We start from the raw sequence: 20,669 nt of genomic DNA on the forward strand, positions 1-20,669 counted from the left end.
CTCATAATCTTAAATACAGTTAAAATTATCCACAATGCTCAGAGGTGCCGCCTCCAAGATACCGTCAGCCATAATGGAACTCTGTGTTAGTGTATCCACTTAAACTCTTGGGGCTCATCATCACTTCTGGGTCACTTTCAAACCTCAACGGTTCGAGCGGAGGTATATAATCTACGCCATACATACTTGCTCCAGCGGTTGGATAAACTGTGGATAAAGGCTTCATGGGTCTTAACGTTCTCGTACTTTCTCTATACAACATATCGGGATGGCCTGGATCGTAGAAGTTTCCAGAAATGTGGCTCACGTCGTTATCTATATCAGATGTTGCATCACTGAAGATGTTTGGCGCCTCTGTTGTAAACATATTACCGTTCTTTGCATTTCGTTTCCGTAGACGGTTAATATAGAATCGGAGGATTATGAGACACAGAGTGAGTATTAGAAAAATGGATATCGCTACGCCGATATAAAAGTATAGATTTTCATTGGCTTTCGAACGACCTGAAACGATGATTTAGTTCAAAAAACGAATTAGGAATAATCAATATACTTAAACAACAATATTTCTAACTTAATCATACGGATTTTTATAGTAATAATATGCATGAGCATTTCACTATCACACGAGTAAACTCTTCCTTAAGTTATAATCATGATAGATATTTATAAAGAGCGTTTATATCATATTCATTCGAACGCTACACACACCCTCACGTACATACCCTCACTTGTACACCACACAATACATCCGACGTATACGTATTTAATCATTTTAGTTTTGTTATATATAACTTATGTTCGCTGTAGGATTACGAAATATAATAATAAACTAATACCATTATTAAAACATAGAGTATTTGATGATCATTAATGTTAGATAGAAAACCGCTCTTCATTACAAAATTCCCCTTAAGTTCAGATCTCGGATATCATGAACGCATTAGCGCTCAGCGGTTAACCGCTTTCACCTGCAATTATTATCACCCAACACTCTAAATATCGACAATTTGGGCCGATATTTAGCCATAATTGTGTGATCGTAATTGAGCGAAATTTAATAGATGCTATGTCAAGTTGACTATCATCTGGGGATCCGCCATTATGAATGTATACTTTAATTGGCATAATTTTTACTAACATTAAATATTAAATTAAATAATTTCAAATTCTCAGGTCCTGAGAACTATGTTACGCTCCAAGAGATGTTTATTGGAAATTCCATCCCACAGCTCATCCTTCTTAGGCAATTGATTTAGGATCACCGCCTTTAAGTTGTGAAATAGGCAAACCGGCTCCTTACGATTGGCTACCTCCCTAACATCATTATAATGAATAAATAAATAAATATCATTGAAATTCCACTAGAAGTAATATTTTAAACACATGCATCGAATTGAGAGATTCAATTCATTTGACCTAATTCTAATTTCCACTTCCATTGTAGGTAAATTTTTAAATTATAAATAAGATAAATATGGATTAAGAAAAACACTTTTTGAACGGATTAAAGCTATGTATTATTATTAAAACTTATAATAATTCACATAATAATTACAGATAAAACAACTTTTTCTGCGGCTGTGATATTTTTGACATATAACACCTTTTGTTTTCAGTCGCCGTGACCACGCACGCTGAAAAGCACGTGAAACGTCGGAAAAAAAATAAAAATTTAGAATTATGTAAATAATTATTTACATAATTAATTAATAAGTTTTAATAATAATACATAGGTTTAATCCGTTCAAAAAGTGTTTTTCTTAATGTGTAAATGCTATTTTAACGAAAGACAATACTAAATATGGATTATCAAATTTGGGTACGTATGATACGTTCTTAACCTGATTCAATAATCAATTTATTTTTCTTACTAAGAACGCTATTAAGAATTGTTCACACACTTGTCCCAGATAAAAGTTAACATCTTCACGAAACGAAATAAAACTTATCTATACATGGTGTCATTTAATAGCCAAATTCAAAGTAAATTATCAAAAATTTACAACAAACATAAAGATCTTAGTTAAGGAACTCGAGGCTAGTGAAATACGTCTAAACTTTAGAATATGAACTTATTTTAAACTATGGTATAAGCTTCAACTTTTAATGATTCGCTCCGAGCTATAAGGTTTTCTTTAGACTGAGACAGTGATACTTAATTGTCATATACTTATTAATCAGTAATTGACAAGATTGTAATTTGTCTTTTTTTTAATAGATTTAAGTTTTCGTACCTGTTCTATTTACAGAACCGGCGGTGGTTTCCGAAGCCTTTTCCTTTTCTAACAAGAGATGAATGTCATCCGACGGAGGTTGCAGCGCTGAATCAGCAATTGGTGTTGCAACATTCCCCTCCCAATGCTCACCGGTATCTAAAAAAACCTTTTATTTAAAACTGCTTTAATGAATATAGAAACGAATTTATGATTTAAATTAATATAATTCTGTAGCGGCTACAGTTTGTTTGTTGCTACAAATAACTACGACTCAACGTTACCCTGAATCGCGCTATCAATGTTATTCTTAGTAAGGATATATGTCTTGCAGCTAACTGGCTTAATAAGCTGCTCTATTAACAGCCTAGCCTTTTAACTAAACAGCGCAGTTTAACTAACGGCATGAAAGATATTCAGCCGTAGCGTTTGTTACAACATTTAATAAACTGGCTGGCTAATATTTAAGGCCCTTCGTACGACAGAGATAAAAAAGATGAGACATCTGACATAAAAAATATTTCTGTAAAAATTAAATTGCTTGAGTCAGTCTCAGCTAAATACACATTCTACATTCTTCCATTGTACTTAATGTTTTTAATGAAACTTTAGAAAACACCATCAAAGTTGTGGTTTTCCGACGCCATATTGACAGTTTGGTGGAACTAAATTTAAACGAACTGTCAAGTCACCCATCCGTTTGCCTAGCTGTTTGATCAACTGCTGAATATTTTTAAGGCCGCTAATTAAATTCCGTTTAGTTAAGAAGCTAGGCTATTCATTGAACGGCTTATTAAGGTAGTTGGCTGCGCCATATACATGTCCTGGACCTTAATACCGACATGGCGTTCAAGCCAGCCAGAATTTGATTCGAGTGGTCAAGGTTCCTCCTTTAAGGATGAGCGTCTAACATCAATTCTCCCCAATTGAAGCAATTTTGGTAAAAAACTAAATTTTAGTAAAACCAATACTAAAATTTAGGCGCATAAACTAAAGAAAATGTGTGTAGAGCCTTACTATTAACAATAGTATCGTAATTGTTACAGTGGTTTCTGTTAGGCCGCGTGGTTCTGTTTGATTTAGAGCGTTTTACGCATATATTTATTACACACAAATACAGTTACACAAATTGTTACAGTGGTTGCAATTTTTTATAGAACATCGTACATCGTAACAACGGTTAGACCGAGTTTAATTTTGAGCCTTTTCCACATTTTGATATTACACACCTGAATCATCAAATAGCCCCTCATCTTGATTCATGACCTGTGTGTGTATTACTTCATCCTTTGCTGCCGGACTCTCGTATCTATCTATCAATACACCTAAGGGCACTGTAAACAATAGTCGTGACTTATTCATTTTATTTATTTATACTTTGTTACCATAATATACATAATTATACAAATAAAAAATAAGTAAGTTACATAAGTTACTAGGCAACAGGCGGTGTCTTAGGACCATAAAGCCAAGGCATTTGAAAATAAATGAAAATATTTGGTGGTATAATTAGTTGGTTGTTCCATTTAAGCAAATTGTTGCTTATATTAGAAGCACACTGCTCTATCAATGAAATTTAGTTTGAATTAAAACGCGAGTTTCAAATAACACTGTTCAACATAAAATTGAAGTATACAATTTTGATATTTTAAGCCGAAAATAAATATGATATGAAAAATATTGCGTTTGTATTTAAAGTCTGTGGTATTCGTTTTTAATTAAAGATGAAATTCAAATCAATATAACTTACAAATAGGAAATAACTTAAATTATAAAATACTAGAAATTATGTAAAAGGGCGATTTTTACTTTTTCTTCTATATTCAAAGTGCTTTCTCTCAATAAACTAATCGGTCGAGCCGTCTTCGAGTTTTGCGCTTAGCAACATGTTTAACAATGCACTTTATTTATACATATAGATGCGTACTTCACCTATATTTTTTATATTAAGTTATTGTCCCCTTGTAATGAATTTAAAAACTCATCCAATATGCTATTATTATTAACCAAGTCAATTGAATCTTCAAAAAAGAAATCATACCACACGCATACGCAATTTTAAGGTACGCCCTCGAAGTTGGATTGCAGGGGGACCCAAACGTTTTGCGATTTGCAACCACGAGGCATCGCCGTTTTCCGTGACATAACTGCATCACGGTTTCCAATGCGTAGGGGGCTGTGCAACCTGTCAATATATATAATGTTTTTATTACACACAAATAAAACTATAGATAATAAAGCGATTTTGCCACAGTGTTTTAAAAATTATTAAAATGTTGTACATTATGTGATCGGTCCATGGAAACGATTTCAAGCAAAAAACCAATTCAAAAAAAAATATTATTCATAACACATTGTACACTTATGAACGTCAAAAATGAAATGCTTCCAATTTTACATTTAGTGCCAGATCTCAAATCTAGGGTGTAGAACGGAAGAGAAGAACAGGCAATAAACTCTCCGCCACTCTTTTTGTTTGTAAGTAGCTGCAACTATTACACCATGTTCCTTGTGACATTTACTAATTAATAATGATAAAACAAAATAAAAACAAAGATTCGTCCTCTATAAGTAGGAGGCATGGTGAAATAGGAGCACTCACTTACATTCTCGTGGGAACAACACGAAATATAGACTAAATTAGTAATTTTATTATTTACCTAAAACTAGCTAAATTACCTACAGTTAAATGAGGTGATTTTTTTAAATATTATAAACTATAGTATAATTCCATTTATCACTTTATTTTTAAAACGTCAAGCATCTAAACACTTTAAAACGTGACTGAAAGTGTTATGAAAAACTAAAAATCCCGAAATGGATAAAAAGTTCAATTAAACTAATTTTATTAAATATTTAAGTAGGAACATATGATATTACAAGATATGTTTTTTCATATATGCCAGCCATAATAGCGTGCGAATTTGTGAGTAATAACATACAATGTTTAATCATTATGACCTAAAAATTTCTTAAGACAGGTCACTATTGTAATAAAATAATTAACTGTTTATTTAGATTGAACCCAAATTATAATTTTTTTTTTTTTGATTTTCTTCCCTATGGAGTAGAGACTATCAGGCCGTGGGGTTCAAGTCTACAGGCGCTAATTAAAGATTTAAGTTGGCGCCTGGCAGATAGTACTGGTGACACCAGAGCTTTTGTCGCTCAACGAATAAGTATCGCAATACAGCGAGGAAATGCCGCCAGCGATTAACATCCAAAATTACCAAACTTTTAAAATATTTATAGTAATAATCAAATTATAAATAATTATATATTTGGATGATTGAAGAATAAAATATTTATATGCATAACTAATGTTAAAACAATTGACTGTCGTAAATAGAATTAGCGATGAAGGGACATTAGGTCGTACGCTCCGAAGAGTTCTTGACTGGTATCCCAAGGGAAACGAAACGTGGACACCCCAAATGGCAAATTGGCTTGCAAATATTAATTATACCTACTTTCATCGACTATGCCCTGGGCTTGCGGGCAGGTCATAGAGTGAGCCTCATACGCGATTCTTCCATAGTGAGCTTCGTAGATGGCCAGCCGAGAGTATGGGCTGCAACTTAACTTTATTATATCGTCCTCACATGCTGTTCGACTCCGGAATTCATCTGTTGAAAATTAAGCATTATTATTATTATTATTTAATGTAATAGGAGGCAAACGGGCAGGAGGCTCACCCGATGTTAAGTGATACCTATGGACGCTTAAATTACCAGAAGACTCGCAAGTGCGTTGCCGGCCTTTCAAGAATTGGTACGCTCTTTTCTTGAAGGACCCTATGTCGAATTGGTTCGGAAATACTTCAGTGGGCAGCTGGTTCCACATAGTAGTGGTGCGCGACAAAGTATTTTTATAAGATTCAAAACATCGATGCTAAAATTGAAAATATAACATTACAAATGTTACATTCACTCATTTAAACGATATTAGAACATAATAATGAGAACATAATTGTATTTTTTATAAAGAGAGATCAGAGCCCAATCTTATTGAGTTTTTGTTCCGGGATCCCAAGGCCTCAAGGAATGCCTATCGTAGTAACAGAGGGTGTAGTTATTTTAACAGAGTTAAACAATATACATAAGATTACATCTTCATAATTGGTTTCAGGCATATGTTTCATTCGTTTACTTGAAACGTCTTCCTTCCACGTCACAATTTGAGAGAATCAGACAGAGAACTTTAGTTACAAAAGAGTCATTCGACTGACAAATAAAAAATACAAGTATGTAAAACCAATACGTTTTTTCTCAATCCTGAGTGTTCGTCAACGCTTGTCAACATTGAACGTAAACATTACTTGTATACAAAAGGAATATATCATCGTTAAAGAGTGACGGAGAATTATAATCCTAATGAACTCTGTATGGGAAAGCTTTCATACAGTAATTAATTGATAGGCGATATTGCGGTTATTTTCCTGTTTTGACAAAAACGTGAGATTGACTTCGACAATTAGTTGTTTCTGACGTAATGTGTTTATCGAATTTCTATTTTTTACATGAATCTAACGGCCGTATACAACATATCAGGCAACTGCGATGATTCGTACATATAGAGATACTATAGTAACTGCTTCTCGTAGCTTTCTCATATTTTAAATAAAGAACCTTACGGCTCAACTAACAAACTCTTATCAGTAATTATTTCTGGTTTGAGGATACTGAAGAACTGCAGATTGATTTACGTCCACAGCATTGTATAGCTTAGTTCCTGCAAGTATTTTGTCAAATTTTAAATACTGCAAGCAAATACCAGCATGCATATCGTAGCATAATATTTCCTACCTAACGTATGAAATTATTTAAATTACTTCGATCCTTCATCGAAGTTCAATCTCGTTATCAACGTATATTAATTATAGCCGTTATTTGAAATACAAAATATGTCAAACGCCAATCAGCGTGGAAACCCGCTCCAACTAATTCATAACTATTCAGTATTAATTACACAACTAATTAGATTGCATAATTGGCCATGTTCTATGTAAACATGCCTCAACCCTTTCCATTAGAAATCCAAAACCACAAAATAAAAGCTTCGAGTATTCTTTGTTCAATTATACTCTGAGGGAACCTTAATGGATTCGTTACTTTATGTGTAAACTGGCGTTTAATTACATTAAAAGTCTATTGTCTATTGGTTAGTATCTATAGACATGCGTCATCAAGTCAAATCAAGAGCTTCAAGCAATGTTATAAGAGCGGAGAGTTTTATATAGTGTATGTCAAATACAGTACTAAAGAAGGAAATGACTGATTCATCAAGCCTTAAAGTCAAAGTATACTCGTAGAAGCATGAAGTATTGCAATGCATTTTATGACAGATCGGGGGAAAAATGTTTTTATATGGTATATGAAAAAGGTTTTTTTGAATGAAGTAATGTAACATTAATAAAGTTTATACATACCTACCTATACATTACTAACAAATACAAATAGAGACAATGTAATCTTTGAAATCGCGCGTTTTTAACGCTAGTCTAGCCAGCAACAAATAAACGGCGCACCTATGGCCACTCCCGGGCGTGGCCGGCCGGTGACCTCTCGCCGGAATTTAATAACATCACATAAATCACTACACTGGCTTTGCCCTCGTAAAACTATTGCCACGATTACCAACCCCTCATACTATTTAAGGAAGCTTGCGTGATTTGAAAATGCATATTGCTAGAACCAATAAGTTAGTTATTGATTACACAATGAGTAATATAGTCTTCGATAGAAGGCAAGATCCAGAGACGCTTTTATTTACACTAACAGACTTCCTTAGTCTATGACAAATTATTGAAAATAGCAGTCAAGGTAGCCCTTTATCTTAAATATCTATACTTGTATTTTCCACCTTTTTCTGTTCCACGCCCCACCTCAGCCTTACTACAATTGTTATGCCCCCTCTATGCAACACAACTTTCAATTTAAAAATAAAATATCGTTAACTCAGGAAACATAAATTATACCTATATTTTTGCTTTTTTTAGAAATAAATTACTAGGAAATTATTAACGATAATTGTTAATTCCAAATAATTTTAATATAATTTCACTGATCTACATTGTTTTAATTATGGTCAATAGCGTATTATAAAATGTCTAGTAGCGTAGTTGTAGCGTAGTTTTGGGTAAAACGTCACATTTACTAGCCGTTGCCACGCTCGTCGGTGTATACTTTGGGCTCTCTTTTAGTATAACTATATATACTATCTCTGTGTATTTTATATATAGCGTTAATATAAAGTATCGAATATGTCTTTAGATTAAACCCGTTAGAGCCAAATATGTATTCAAATTATTATATTTCAATTAGGCCTTTTAAAAAGATACTGTTGAAAGTCAAAATTAATGATATAAAAAAATACTTTCGTAGCCCCTTCCAAAAGGTTCATATGGATATATTTACTTTGATTTGATAATTATATGTGAAGACCATGTACCTATAACAAAAATACTACTATAGTAAAATAAAACAGGCGCATGGTGTTATAAAAACAATGCAAAGATATTATTATGTAAATAAATAAAAGATGCTAACTTATTGACAAATATTGAAACTATAGGTTTTACACTATTTATTATAATAAATAATTAACATACAGTCAAACAGTCTAAAAATAGATTTACTTACCTCATTTTTCTTTGACATACCAATAAAGCCAAAATGCTATCTTCAAATGACAATAGAAAATATGTTTTTTCTCTAGGTAAAACCTACTAAGAAACCAAAATTATGACGATTAAGCAACTATATGTTTATAGGACCTGTATCTTAATTTTTTTTAAATAACTCTCTCCATAGTAGGTTATAATTTTAAAAAGTCAAACACACCTCTACACGCAATACTCGTCGAGCGAGTTTCATTATCATGCCGAAGCCTCGTACAAATTATTTGAAGAAGTCTATTAAGTATGAGGGTGTGCAATTATTTAATCAAATACCGCCTAACATTCGTAATATTAGCGCGTTTAACTAATTCAAAAGGGCATTAAAGAAACAAGAAAATGAGCCTAGTTGTCTAAAATTGGGATGGCTGATGGCTTCGTATATATATATATAAAGTTTTCTCGTGTAAATGAAATACATTTTTTGTAATGAGAAAAAAAAGTTCTTTAAACATTATAAACGTGATTTCGTAGTACTGTTTGTTACCATAACAACAATTTTATTTCCAGAAAAAACATGGTTACAACTTGACTTTATTTAGCAGTCGTAAGAATTTCTTACTTCCCTAAAATATTAAGTTGTGATTTAATATTAATTATCAGTTTTATTTAAGATAAACTTGGCGCGTTAGGGAAAATCATGACAGTATTTTTTTCTGTTGTTAGTCTCGTTTTTCCTATCAACGTAGAATAAGGCGAAAGATTTAAATTTTAATAAGATTTTTATCTTGTTACGCCAAAGAAGTATAACTTTTAACACGTGTACGTACACACATGCTTTTTTTAAATATATTCATAAACTTAATTGACTCATGTTTTCTATTTTGTATATTTTATTTAACGATATAATCCTTTTTAGATTTGTTTATTGTCTCAATGATTTGTTTTTTATAATAATATATATTACAAAGTAGTAGTGTGTAGCTGTAATATTACTTATAAATAAATAAATACCTTCAGTCCACGTTTTATAAGGTCGTTTGTCTTAAGACATAGTAGTTTCCAAACGTCGTAACTACATTTTGCCCTCTATGAAATAATAAGCCCTTAAGACCCACATGAATAAATAAACGAACGATAAATCAGGATCGCCTGCGGGCTTCAGCAGAATCTTACGTGAACTAAAAAGAAAGAGCCAATAAATTTCTCATAATGGCTGTGACGACTAGAACCCTACTGAATGAAAGAATAATATCAGCTCAGTTATTCAATGTTTTATTTTCGCAATGTTATCAAACGAAGAGTATTGTATTTGTATGTTTTTTTCCTTGTGTAAAAATTACTGCTTAGGAAATTAAAAATTTTAATACACCTTCAGTAGGAGATTTAGTATTGTTTGAAGTTATACTTTAGGCGCATAAGAGAAAAATTATGAGCGTAAATTTTTAACATGCGCACGCACACCGTCACAAATAACCGCCACCCTGAAGTTAGCGTAGTCGACATTTTAAAATAAATAATGACCATATCTTTAATTATGTAGAAATATTTTTTCTTATATTTGAAAAAACTTTATTTAACTAGATAATGCGTTAAAATAGATCTTTAAATGTATTCAAAACGTAAAATAATTTTTTTATCTTATAAGTATTACTTCTAACGCATGTATTAGTACACATATATGTTTTTTTTATTAAGTGTCATTGCATTGACATCATTTAATATTACGATATAGCCTACTCAACTGTAAAGCAGTGGTAAGTGGAAATAAATAGTAAACAAGAACATAGTGTTTAGTTCTCTTAATAGAGACTGTAAGTAGTGTTATTGGAATCTTTCTTATAAATATCCAGTTTTGTTAATGAGGGTAGTTTTAAATTTCTTATTAGTCTTAAGACTTAACATGCACTCATACTATTTCACTAATTTGAATGATTTTAATTTAATATTAATATTGACAATTATTTTACATATATTCAAACCGTCATTCCAAAACTGTAGAATTGTAGAGTCCACGTGACTCCACGACAGGACCGTATTGCGCTGTTCTAAGGTCAGTTGCTGTTGACGTTTTTTTATGTAATGGGAGGTAAACGGACAAAGGCAACGTGTTATTGTAAGGGAACAATGAGAGGTCAAAGTGACAGCTAGAACACATATGTAATAATAATTATACTTACGAGGTCTGCATTTAAAAGCGACTTCCACGAAGTTTCTTGCATGTGGACAAGGATCTGCTGTGCCTGGTTTCAGTTTGGTGCTGAATTTGCAACTTGGTTTCTTCTGGCAGGCTACCACTACCGTTTGGAGGATTGAGTACTGTTAAGAAGGTTTCACTTCAATTACTATTCAGGTACTATTTTAAATTAATTTGAGTCAATAACACAACTCATGGAAATACACGATTTTAATTGTTTCGTTACAAGTAGGACACACGAATTACTAGACGGACTAGTTATTTGGTTAATTAATGTTTTTAATTGTTAATTATAATTAATTAACATTAATGTCATCTACAAGCCTTTTTTGGAAACATAGTTTAGGTTTAAAATAACTTTAAAAAATTTAGTAGAAGAAAGCGCATGTTATGTAATAAGAATTTAAAAAAGCAGTGGCGCTACAACCTTGTTAGGCTTGGAACTTCTGTATCTTCTTCATGATCATTTGTCATTAATTCAAGCCGGTTACCTCACGAAGTTTTCCTTCAATGTTCGTGGAAATGTTAAATGCGCATATAGTTATATATGCGCATATTATAGCGCAGACAGAAAGTTTATTGGTTCACCGATAATATATATCTTATCTAATAAATTGGTATACAACCTGCATAGCAGTGGGCCGCAGACACTTCTCAACATCAGATACGTTTTGTGGTTCAGTCTTGCAATTATAACCTCCCGGGGATGCCTTCCCATATTGAGCGACTTGTATACTAATATAGGTCCCTTTAGCACACGACAATGACACATCTTCGTCGTAACATGCCGCCCGCTGTATCGTCTTTAAAGTGCCAGCCAGCAGTCCTGTATATAGAAACTTAGAGTGAATATTTATAATTATTCATTATTGAATACAAAAACTTAATATAGATTATAATTAGAGATTTTATAAATATTCCAATATATGGGGCTCTTTAGTAACGTAAGGAATACCACTAAGCTTCCCGGTGATGTAAGCCTCCATGGGCGGAGGCCAGCTTTATTCTACGTGACCGTGATTCTTAGTATAGTTCACATAAACACGCACTTAAAAAGTACCAAATTTAAAATATATTCTGGGTATACGCAACAACCTTATTAAATTCTGAACCTATGTTTTAAGTACGATAAGAAATCTTCGGTAGTATAGTGGTCAGTATCCCCGCCTGTCACGCGGGAGACCGGGGTTCGATTCCCCGCCGGAGAGAACTTTTATATTTTTTTACATACAGAAGATATCTCTTTACGATTTATATATCTAAAATTCAATTAATTAATATATACTCTTCCTATTTAATAAGCAATATAATTAAACATTGAGAACCCGTTTTAATTTTCCTATAGGGTTGATCTAGATATATAAATTTCGTATGGTGACTAAGCTATTAGCAAATTGATCGTTATGCAATTAATTAATTAGTTATGGATTTACTGATCGCCTGTAATTAGAATGTTTAGTTTGGTAGCGATAATGTTGAGATATTTAAAGAAATATATATACAAACGACTTAACGGGGACAAGGGTTATATATCTTCAGGATAAGATTTAGTATTATCCTCTAAGAGGTACAGAAAATCAATTTATTTTAATCCAATTAACTATAATACTAGTGTATTGTGGATGTTCTAATGGTTTGTAAATTGGTTAAGTTATTCTTGGGATTCAACATACGTTAGTAATGTTTAATGATTTAACTTGTTATTAGTGAAAACCTTGGTTTTAAAGCCATTTTGTCTAGTTTAATAATATATAATATTTATATATATATATATATATATATATATATATTAAAAAAATCTCCAACAATTTAAAACATGCATGTCAGCCGGGATACGGCGCTGTAACACAAAATACTTTTAAAGAGTTCACTTACAACACTCAAGACAGAATACTTTCTCAATACATGTATTGCTGTCCGTTGCCTTCTTTATTTATGTTATCTGAATGTTTATGTACCAACAACGTAATACAACAAAGTTATAATAAATAATGGTTGCCTTTAAGAGATCCGAAGGCCGCTAGTTGTCTTCCTTTAATCTAATTATTGAAGTGAAACTTTTTTATCGGCGTTGGAAAAAAATTGACCGTCGCATTTTTCGGTTGCGCGCCATATTTTTCTCATCCCTACCACGGTTAATTCGAAGATATTCTAAGCCACTAATAACCAAAAATATATCATAACTATAACAAGGATAGTAATAATTATATTACAATTAATAAAAATCTGTAATAATCTTAGTAGTAATAAGGTAAAATAAAATAATTGTATTATTTGTATTTATGTCTAAGATAAAGTAAAAGCCATAAAAAATAAAAGCCATTTGTTAAACTTTATCTTAATTAACTTTATTTAACCAATTTCTGTAAAGTTGCATATAGTAGATCATTTTTCGAAAAATAAGGTCATAAAGAAGTTTTATTTCTTACGTGTGTACACTAGTACATGCCCACATTTTATTTTAATTGTACTATATTTATGTATTACTGTAACAAAGTATTAAGTAAATATATACATAGGTCTACCCATATTTTATAACACACTAACAATCAAAATCTTGTATCAACATCAAAATTGTATTTTAATAGCATAGTGTGATTGAACGTTTGAAAATCAATAGGTAAAGGTGTAAAGTGATTGATGACAGCAACTGTGCGCTGAAATAGTTTGCGAAACAATATTCATGATTAATATATGTGTAGGAATTTTTATTCCAATTCGAGTTTATGCTTCATTAGGCATAATGTAATTCAACTTCGATTCGGTATTTTTTCAACTTGCTATAAACGAGCAGTGCATCTTCTACTGAATTTACTACGGAGAATGAACGGAGTTTTTTGAATTTATACCGGCAGAGTTCTATGATCGATCGTCGAGACGGAATTCCACCTGTACGTACGTCGTTCCAGAACTGAGAGCTTTTTAAGGCACTTTTTGCCGCGCACCACTTGTGGAACCAGTTGCTTACTGTAGAATTTCCGAATCTATTCCTTCAAGATAAGAGCATACCAATTCCTAAAAGGCCGGTAATGCACTGGCGAGTATGAGTATCCATTGTCGGTGGTATAACTTACAATCTAATGAGCCTCCTGCCCGTTTACCTGAAATGCGTTAGCGGCCGATAGAATTGTTATATACATGATTGTTCATTGTGTGAGTGTTGCATACATTTGTCCAATCACAATCCACACAGTTTCGACTTTCATGTATATTCTTAGTATATTATTCAATGGCCTTAGGAATTACTTTCTTGTTTATAACCACCCTTGGTAACCGTGACAGTCAAACCAATATATAACTACTTACGAAACAAAAACATGTTTACATCGTTTTTCGTAAATTGTTTTCAGATGTACAATACGCAAAGAGACGGTAAAAATTTACGTTAATTCAATAAAGTTTGTAAGTGTTCAGTCAATTGATTTCCTTCAATGTAATATGTATTGAATACTATAAATAATAATATATTGAATTACTTATTACTTTCACAGCAACCACCTACTATGTACTTAAACAATACGCTTAAGTGCTTTGTTTGTTTAATCGAACTAATGGGTTGCCATGGTAACGTTTATTGTTTATGCCCAGATTATGATAGAATTGTAGCAGCATAATAACATAACATAACATTTATTTCCAACAAAACATACACACAGAAACACGTAAAATAACAAGAATAAACAAAAGAAAAATAAAAAAATAATAATAATAATAGAGAGATAACAATTTTTTTTAAAGAAAAAGGTTTAGTTGTATAATGCTTGTGTGCTTGTGGTTGTAGGGCCAATGCCCTGGCTCAGCATTATGCTGAGGAGCAGAGTTGTTCCACAGCGCTGGTCATTCTTCCAGAGACCACAGCAGCTAGTTTGCACCTCAGTCGTAAAAAAAAATAGGAAAAGTTAGCAGTGTAAGCAAATAAGAGAAAAAATGTAAAAAAAAATTACGTTACGTAAAAACTATAATACGTTAAATATACATACATTTTTTTTTATAAATTTATAATTTAAATGCTAAAATACACATTTATCTCAGACAGGAAAAATGCAAATGTTTTTGAAGATATCGCGAAATACGTATTATAATAAATATGATTCCGATAACGCAGCTTTATTTTTATAGTATTGGATTGATTAGGTGATGCGTGCTGCAAATATTTTCAAAGAGGATGTAAGAAAAATTAATATTGTTTAAAACAAATGCTTCTATTGGAGTTATTATATTAATAAAATATTATTCGCTAATTGTTAGTTCCCGAGTCGGAATACCAACAAAACCAGGAATACCAACAAACAAAGAATGTTATATATCATAAAGCATTTTTAGTTAATTATACCAATTCGAAATCAATATTCATAGTTAAGACAGGACAACGTCTGTTGGGTCCGCTAGTTTAATATACAATATAAAATATATGAAACGAATGAAGTAAAATACTATTTATAAAGAAGTCGTTTTTTGCCGTCGGAGTATAAGCGGAGAGATAGACTTTTAAGTATTTTTACATTTCGATTAAATAACCTAGATGCAAGCTACATTTGCCAATACTCTTACAAATTATATATACGACTGTATGATAAAAATATACTATATATAGACACTATACTTATACTATATCTGAAGAATTTGTATGATTTAATCTCAGGAAGTATTGATTAATTGAATTAAAAACTTTTTTCAATTTGGATAGCCTTACCGAAATAGGCTATCCTAATGTATGTCTGTGCTAACAATGATTTTATAAACAAATGATAGTTATGTACTATGAATTAACTTAAATGATTTTATATCAGTAATGCTTAAAACCTTTTTAAGTCTGGACCTCAGATTTCTGTATATGTCTCATCGTCATTTGTCAATGTAATAGGCAAGTAGGTACCTAATGTCCCTGACACGACATCGACGTTTTCAATCTAAGATTTCTTCACGCTGGTTTCGTTCATCATTTGAGCGAATGTTAAATGCGCACATAGAAAGAAATTCCAGCAAAAAAAAGCCAGAGATCGAACCTACGACCTCAGGGATGAGAGTCGCACGCTGTAGTCACTAGGCCAACACTTTTCTGATGATTTTATGTTCCTTCTTATTTCAAAATAGCACAACATCTAATAAAATATGTGTGTTATAAAAGGCGGAACTAAACAATGCCTACATTAGGACACAAAAGAAGAAATACTGACGCAGTGGAGCGACAAGAGGGGTGGGTACTAGGAGATGATAGGTGTATGGGGTTATGTATGTGTGACTTTTCACTTATTGTAAGGGTTATCGTATAATAGTAACGACGTTAAAAATATATTTTTAAATTAATAAATACGTTAATAATAATGTTGTGGGGTTCAGCCATATGACATACATTAGGCATGAGGGTAATTTTTACGGATGAACGTCACGACGATGTGCAGCTTTTTTTGTCGAAGAAATGGGATAGAGCGATCGAGGTCGATTGAGAGAGAGTAAGAAAGGGAGATCGAATAAATACATGCTATTGGTTGATGTATTCGTTTAGTAGTTACATATAAGATCTTAAGACGGCAATTCTGTCGCATATAGTCTTGTGCAGTAAACGCAGATTTTTTATTTATTTATATTATCATTAACATGTATACAGTTTGTAAACAATGTGAATATAGATATACAAATACATGGAGTGATCATATACACCAGTATATGATCCCTATGCCCCAATAGATGATCATGTTGGTACATGATCATCTATTGGGGCTTTTATCTTAGTAATAATTGAAATAAAAAAGAAGTTTCACTTCTGACATGTGTACTTTGTACGCACACACTTTTTTTACAGCAGTGTTGGCCTAGGAAAGTTGTAACTTTTGCAAGTTGGTAAGCGTGCAACTTTTAACAGTGAGGTCGTACTACTCACCAAAGATTATCCTCTCTATGACCGCTAACAGTCGCTGTTGTTGTGTGAAAAACATCGTAAAGAAACCGACATGCCTTAGACCTGTCTTTATAAATATAAATTCCAAAGTGTTTTCTGTTTAGGCATCGGTTTATCCTTCAAAAATGCACATATATTAAAAAGAGTTATTTTGAATTTTTTTATTTTATATAGCAACCAAAAAACTGAACTATATAAATATTTTCAGAGATATCGAATGTCGTATATAAAACACAAAAAAATAAGATGTCGGTGAGTTTTTCGCAAAAACACAGTTCTATTTACATGAAAAGAACAAAGATACACTTGAACAATATGTGAAGATTACAAAATTCAGTTTATGCCAAATAAAATTAATGGTAAACAAAATATGCATGAATCTCTTGGCAGAGTTGACCCCACTCTCAGTTTTAAAAATACAAAAGTCTTAGTTGACCTACATGTGAGAGGGCTACATATAATTGGGCTGCCTAACTCATAAAAATATTACAGTATGCATTCAATTGAACTCGCATTTAATTAGAAGAATAAAAAAATTATATCCTGAATAACGATAGCACATGTAGTCTTTTTAGTAAATTTGCCAAATCTCCTTCCTAAATGCTATCCCATAGTAATATTATAAATAATAATAATAATTCCGATTACAAATAAAAATAAATAAATAATGAAATAAATAAACGGCCTACACGTAGACTTGTCTTCAACAATTTGCGACTGAGACTTTTTGACATCTTATTATACTGGGGATATTGCCTCGGAATCAACGTAAAAGTGATGCTGTTGTTTTCGACGGATCGCCCAGAAGCTCTCACTATCAGCCTTTGCAAACATGCTCGAGGCACTGCAAAAGCATGGTAGTCCCATTAAATGTTAACTCAAAAACTACTGTATCACTCAAAAACTACTGGATTGAATAAAATGTGCGTAGAAAATGGTTTTTAATTGTGTTTTGAGAAAGTAGATGTTATAACAAATACTTATCCACAAAACGCTAAAAAACTAATTGTTAGCATCGAGCTTGTCAATCTCAAAAAAGTATACAGAACATCAATTAACACTTGTTTATAATCTAAGGCTGAGTTTATTACTAATTAATTCAATCAATGACTAGAAATCAATCACCTAAAAGTGCCGAGCATAATAAGCAGCGTACCGCTGTCGTTAGTTTAAGTTGTTCTAAACTAGCAGACCCAACAGACGTCGCGTTGTCCTGTCTTAACTATGAGTATTTATTTCGAATTGGTATATTTAACTAAAAAAATATTTCAGAAACATGGGACATGGGAACATGCGACATGGGCCATGTGTAAAACATGGATTTTCAAGATTAATCCCACAAACAATTAGCAACTTTAATTATTTTATATTTATTTTATCAATATAATAATTCCAAACGAAGCATGTGTTTTGAACGATATGCATGCTATGCACTAAAAAAAACAAAAGTCATGAGTCACTTAATATGGTTACAAGTATTCTTACATTTTCTAATTTCCCGAGTAATTCTCTTATTTTTTTTCTTTCGTAAGAACCTTCTCCTGACTTCTCTTCATAACAAAAACAACAACAAAAAAATAACCTGTCTCGTCACAAGTCTCTTACCAAAGGCAACTAGTATTATACTAAAATAAGTCTTAAAGCATCTGTGATAAACAGATATTTTTTCTGAGTCTACGAGAAGAATTTCAGTTAAAAAATTGCATCTAAAATAGAAGCTTAAGGCCAAATAAAACTCAATTTTAAAATTTGAAATAGCTTTGTGAGAAAATATGGATCAAAGTTGTACTTACCTTAAACGTTCCCTTAATCATACTATTTGAAAATTACTAAAATATTTACCGATCTAATAATCCAATTTTATAAATATTAATTGAGAGGAGATTTAAGATGTTAATAGTAAAGACCATACTTGTTTAGTGTATATTGGTATTGTGACACACTATTGTGATTTCATTTATTTCATGAAGAAAACTACAATGCAATTTCTTCATAAATGTACAAGTTGAACATTAAAGCGCCTCATGGACAAGTAACATTCTTTTGCCATTCTTCAATTTATTGTAATCTGAAATTGTTATTAACAATAAATATAATATAACTTAACTTTGATACAAAAATTATAACCTTTATTAACATTTATTTATTGGTCTGCTGTGTTAAAACCTTACAAAATCATTAAAGTTATAACTATTAACATAGCACATAACATTAGACTTTTTTATACTAATACAAAACTCTTCAAATATTACATTTAAAAACCACTGCGGGTTTCAGTAATAATATAATAAGAGTAGTAATGTGTTCAGGACCTCGACATAGGCACTTGACAATATTATCTAAATTCTGTAACTCGTCAAAAATTGTTATAGCCTACTACCTACCTAGCTTATACCTAGCAAGCAGTGGAATCGGCATGCTCCTTTCTTAAAAGCTAGCATTCACGATGGGTGTCCATGGTCTGAGGCAGCCCTTAGGTTTGGTTGCCCCGCTTATTTTACAGAAACAACCACTTTTTGTAAAATAACTTTTGATTCCTCTCGTCGCAGCAACAAATAGCAAATTAAATAAACCGGAACAATGTTTATATTAAATGTAAAAATGTGTGCGTGTACTAGTGTACACTTGTAAGAAGTGAAACTGCTTTATAACCTTATTTTTCGAAAAATGATCTACTATATGCAACTTTACAGAAATTGGTGAAATAAAGTTAAATAAGATAAAGTTTAACAAAAGGCCTTTATATAGACATGAATACAAATAATACAATTACTTCATTTCACCTTTTTACTACTAAGATTATTACAGAATTTTATTAATTGTAATAGAATAATTACTATCATTTTTATCGTCATTATATATTTTTGTTATTAATTCTTAATCGTAATCTCTTCGATTCAACCGTGGAAAGAAAAAGATGGCACATAACTGAAAAATATGACGGAATTTTTTTTCCAACGCCGATAAAGAAGTTTCACTTCAAAAAAGCAACCTTTTAAACATAAATTTGAATTGTATATAAATAAACCGCAACAATGTTTATATTAAATGTAAAAAGCAATAAAATTTCTAAAAAAGCTATAAATTCAATGGCAAGCTAATTAATCCCTATAAAAAACAGTATTGTTTACAATGAGCTGTACAGTATTTTATCTTTTATACGTTTACAAGTAGGTCATCTATGTAGGGAATAAGTATTAAGGCTAGGTCGTGTGGCAATCAATAATTCCCACAGTATCTGCATAATTTTCTGACATACACTTAGTTTTAGTGTTCCGTAAACGGAATCGTATGAGATGCTCTATAGGTATTAATTATGTTGTGCCGACTTTACTGGTAGATTAAGTACAATAAGGCTAAAATAAACCTTACAAACAGAATCCCTAGATGTTAAAATAAACACAGGCGTAATTTACAGACAAAGTAATGTAACCTATTCTCTTTCCCAAGCTCTGAAATTAAAATATAACGGGCTGGTCGTGTACAACCTGTACAACAGATGGGCATTAAAGACAAAGCATCACACGTAAAATGAGAGCATGCAGGCCAAAAAGATGGTGGGCTGATGACTTAATAGAAATAGCAGGAAAATACTGGTAGACTCATGCCATAGATAGCGCAATCTGGAAAGGGTTGGAGAGGCCTTTACCTTAGAGGGGTCCATATCTTTAGGCGACTAGCATCTACTACTAACACTAAGCTATAGAGAAAAATACTACTAACAACATTTAAAATTAAGGA

General features: G+C 32.0%; 1 protein-coding gene and 1 non-coding gene across 2 annotated transcripts in view; one reads left to right on the forward strand and one right to left on the reverse strand.

The window, feature by feature from the left end:
* Window positions 1–957: 957 nt before the first annotated feature.
* Window positions 958–20,669, reverse strand: part of LOC123712233 (protein eva-1 homolog C-like) — a 34,166-nt gene continuing 14,454 nt past the window's right edge. The window contains exons 2-8 of the mRNA XM_045665238.1: window positions 11,656–11,855; window positions 11,013–11,151; window positions 5,687–5,842; window positions 4,258–4,401; window positions 3,446–3,550; window positions 2,238–2,375; window positions 958–971 (exon numbers count right to left, since the gene is read on the reverse strand). Of these exons, the coding sequence (XP_045521194.1) occupies window positions 958–971; window positions 2,238–2,375; window positions 3,446–3,550; window positions 4,258–4,401; window positions 5,687–5,842; window positions 11,013–11,151; window positions 11,656–11,855 (896 nt within the window). The remainder of the gene's footprint in view (window positions 972–2,237; window positions 2,376–3,445; window positions 3,551–4,257; window positions 4,402–5,686; window positions 5,843–11,012; window positions 11,152–11,655; window positions 11,856–20,669) is intronic.
* On the forward strand, window positions 12,166–12,237 carry Trnad-guc. The gene has a single exon. It is a non-coding gene; the product is annotated as a tRNA-Asp (tRNA).

This window comes from Pieris brassicae, chromosome 7 (assembly GCF_905147105.1).
Source record: "Pieris brassicae chromosome 7, ilPieBrab1.1, whole genome shotgun sequence".
NCBI classification, from domain to species: Eukaryota; Metazoa; Arthropoda; class Insecta; order Lepidoptera; family Pieridae; genus Pieris; species Pieris brassicae.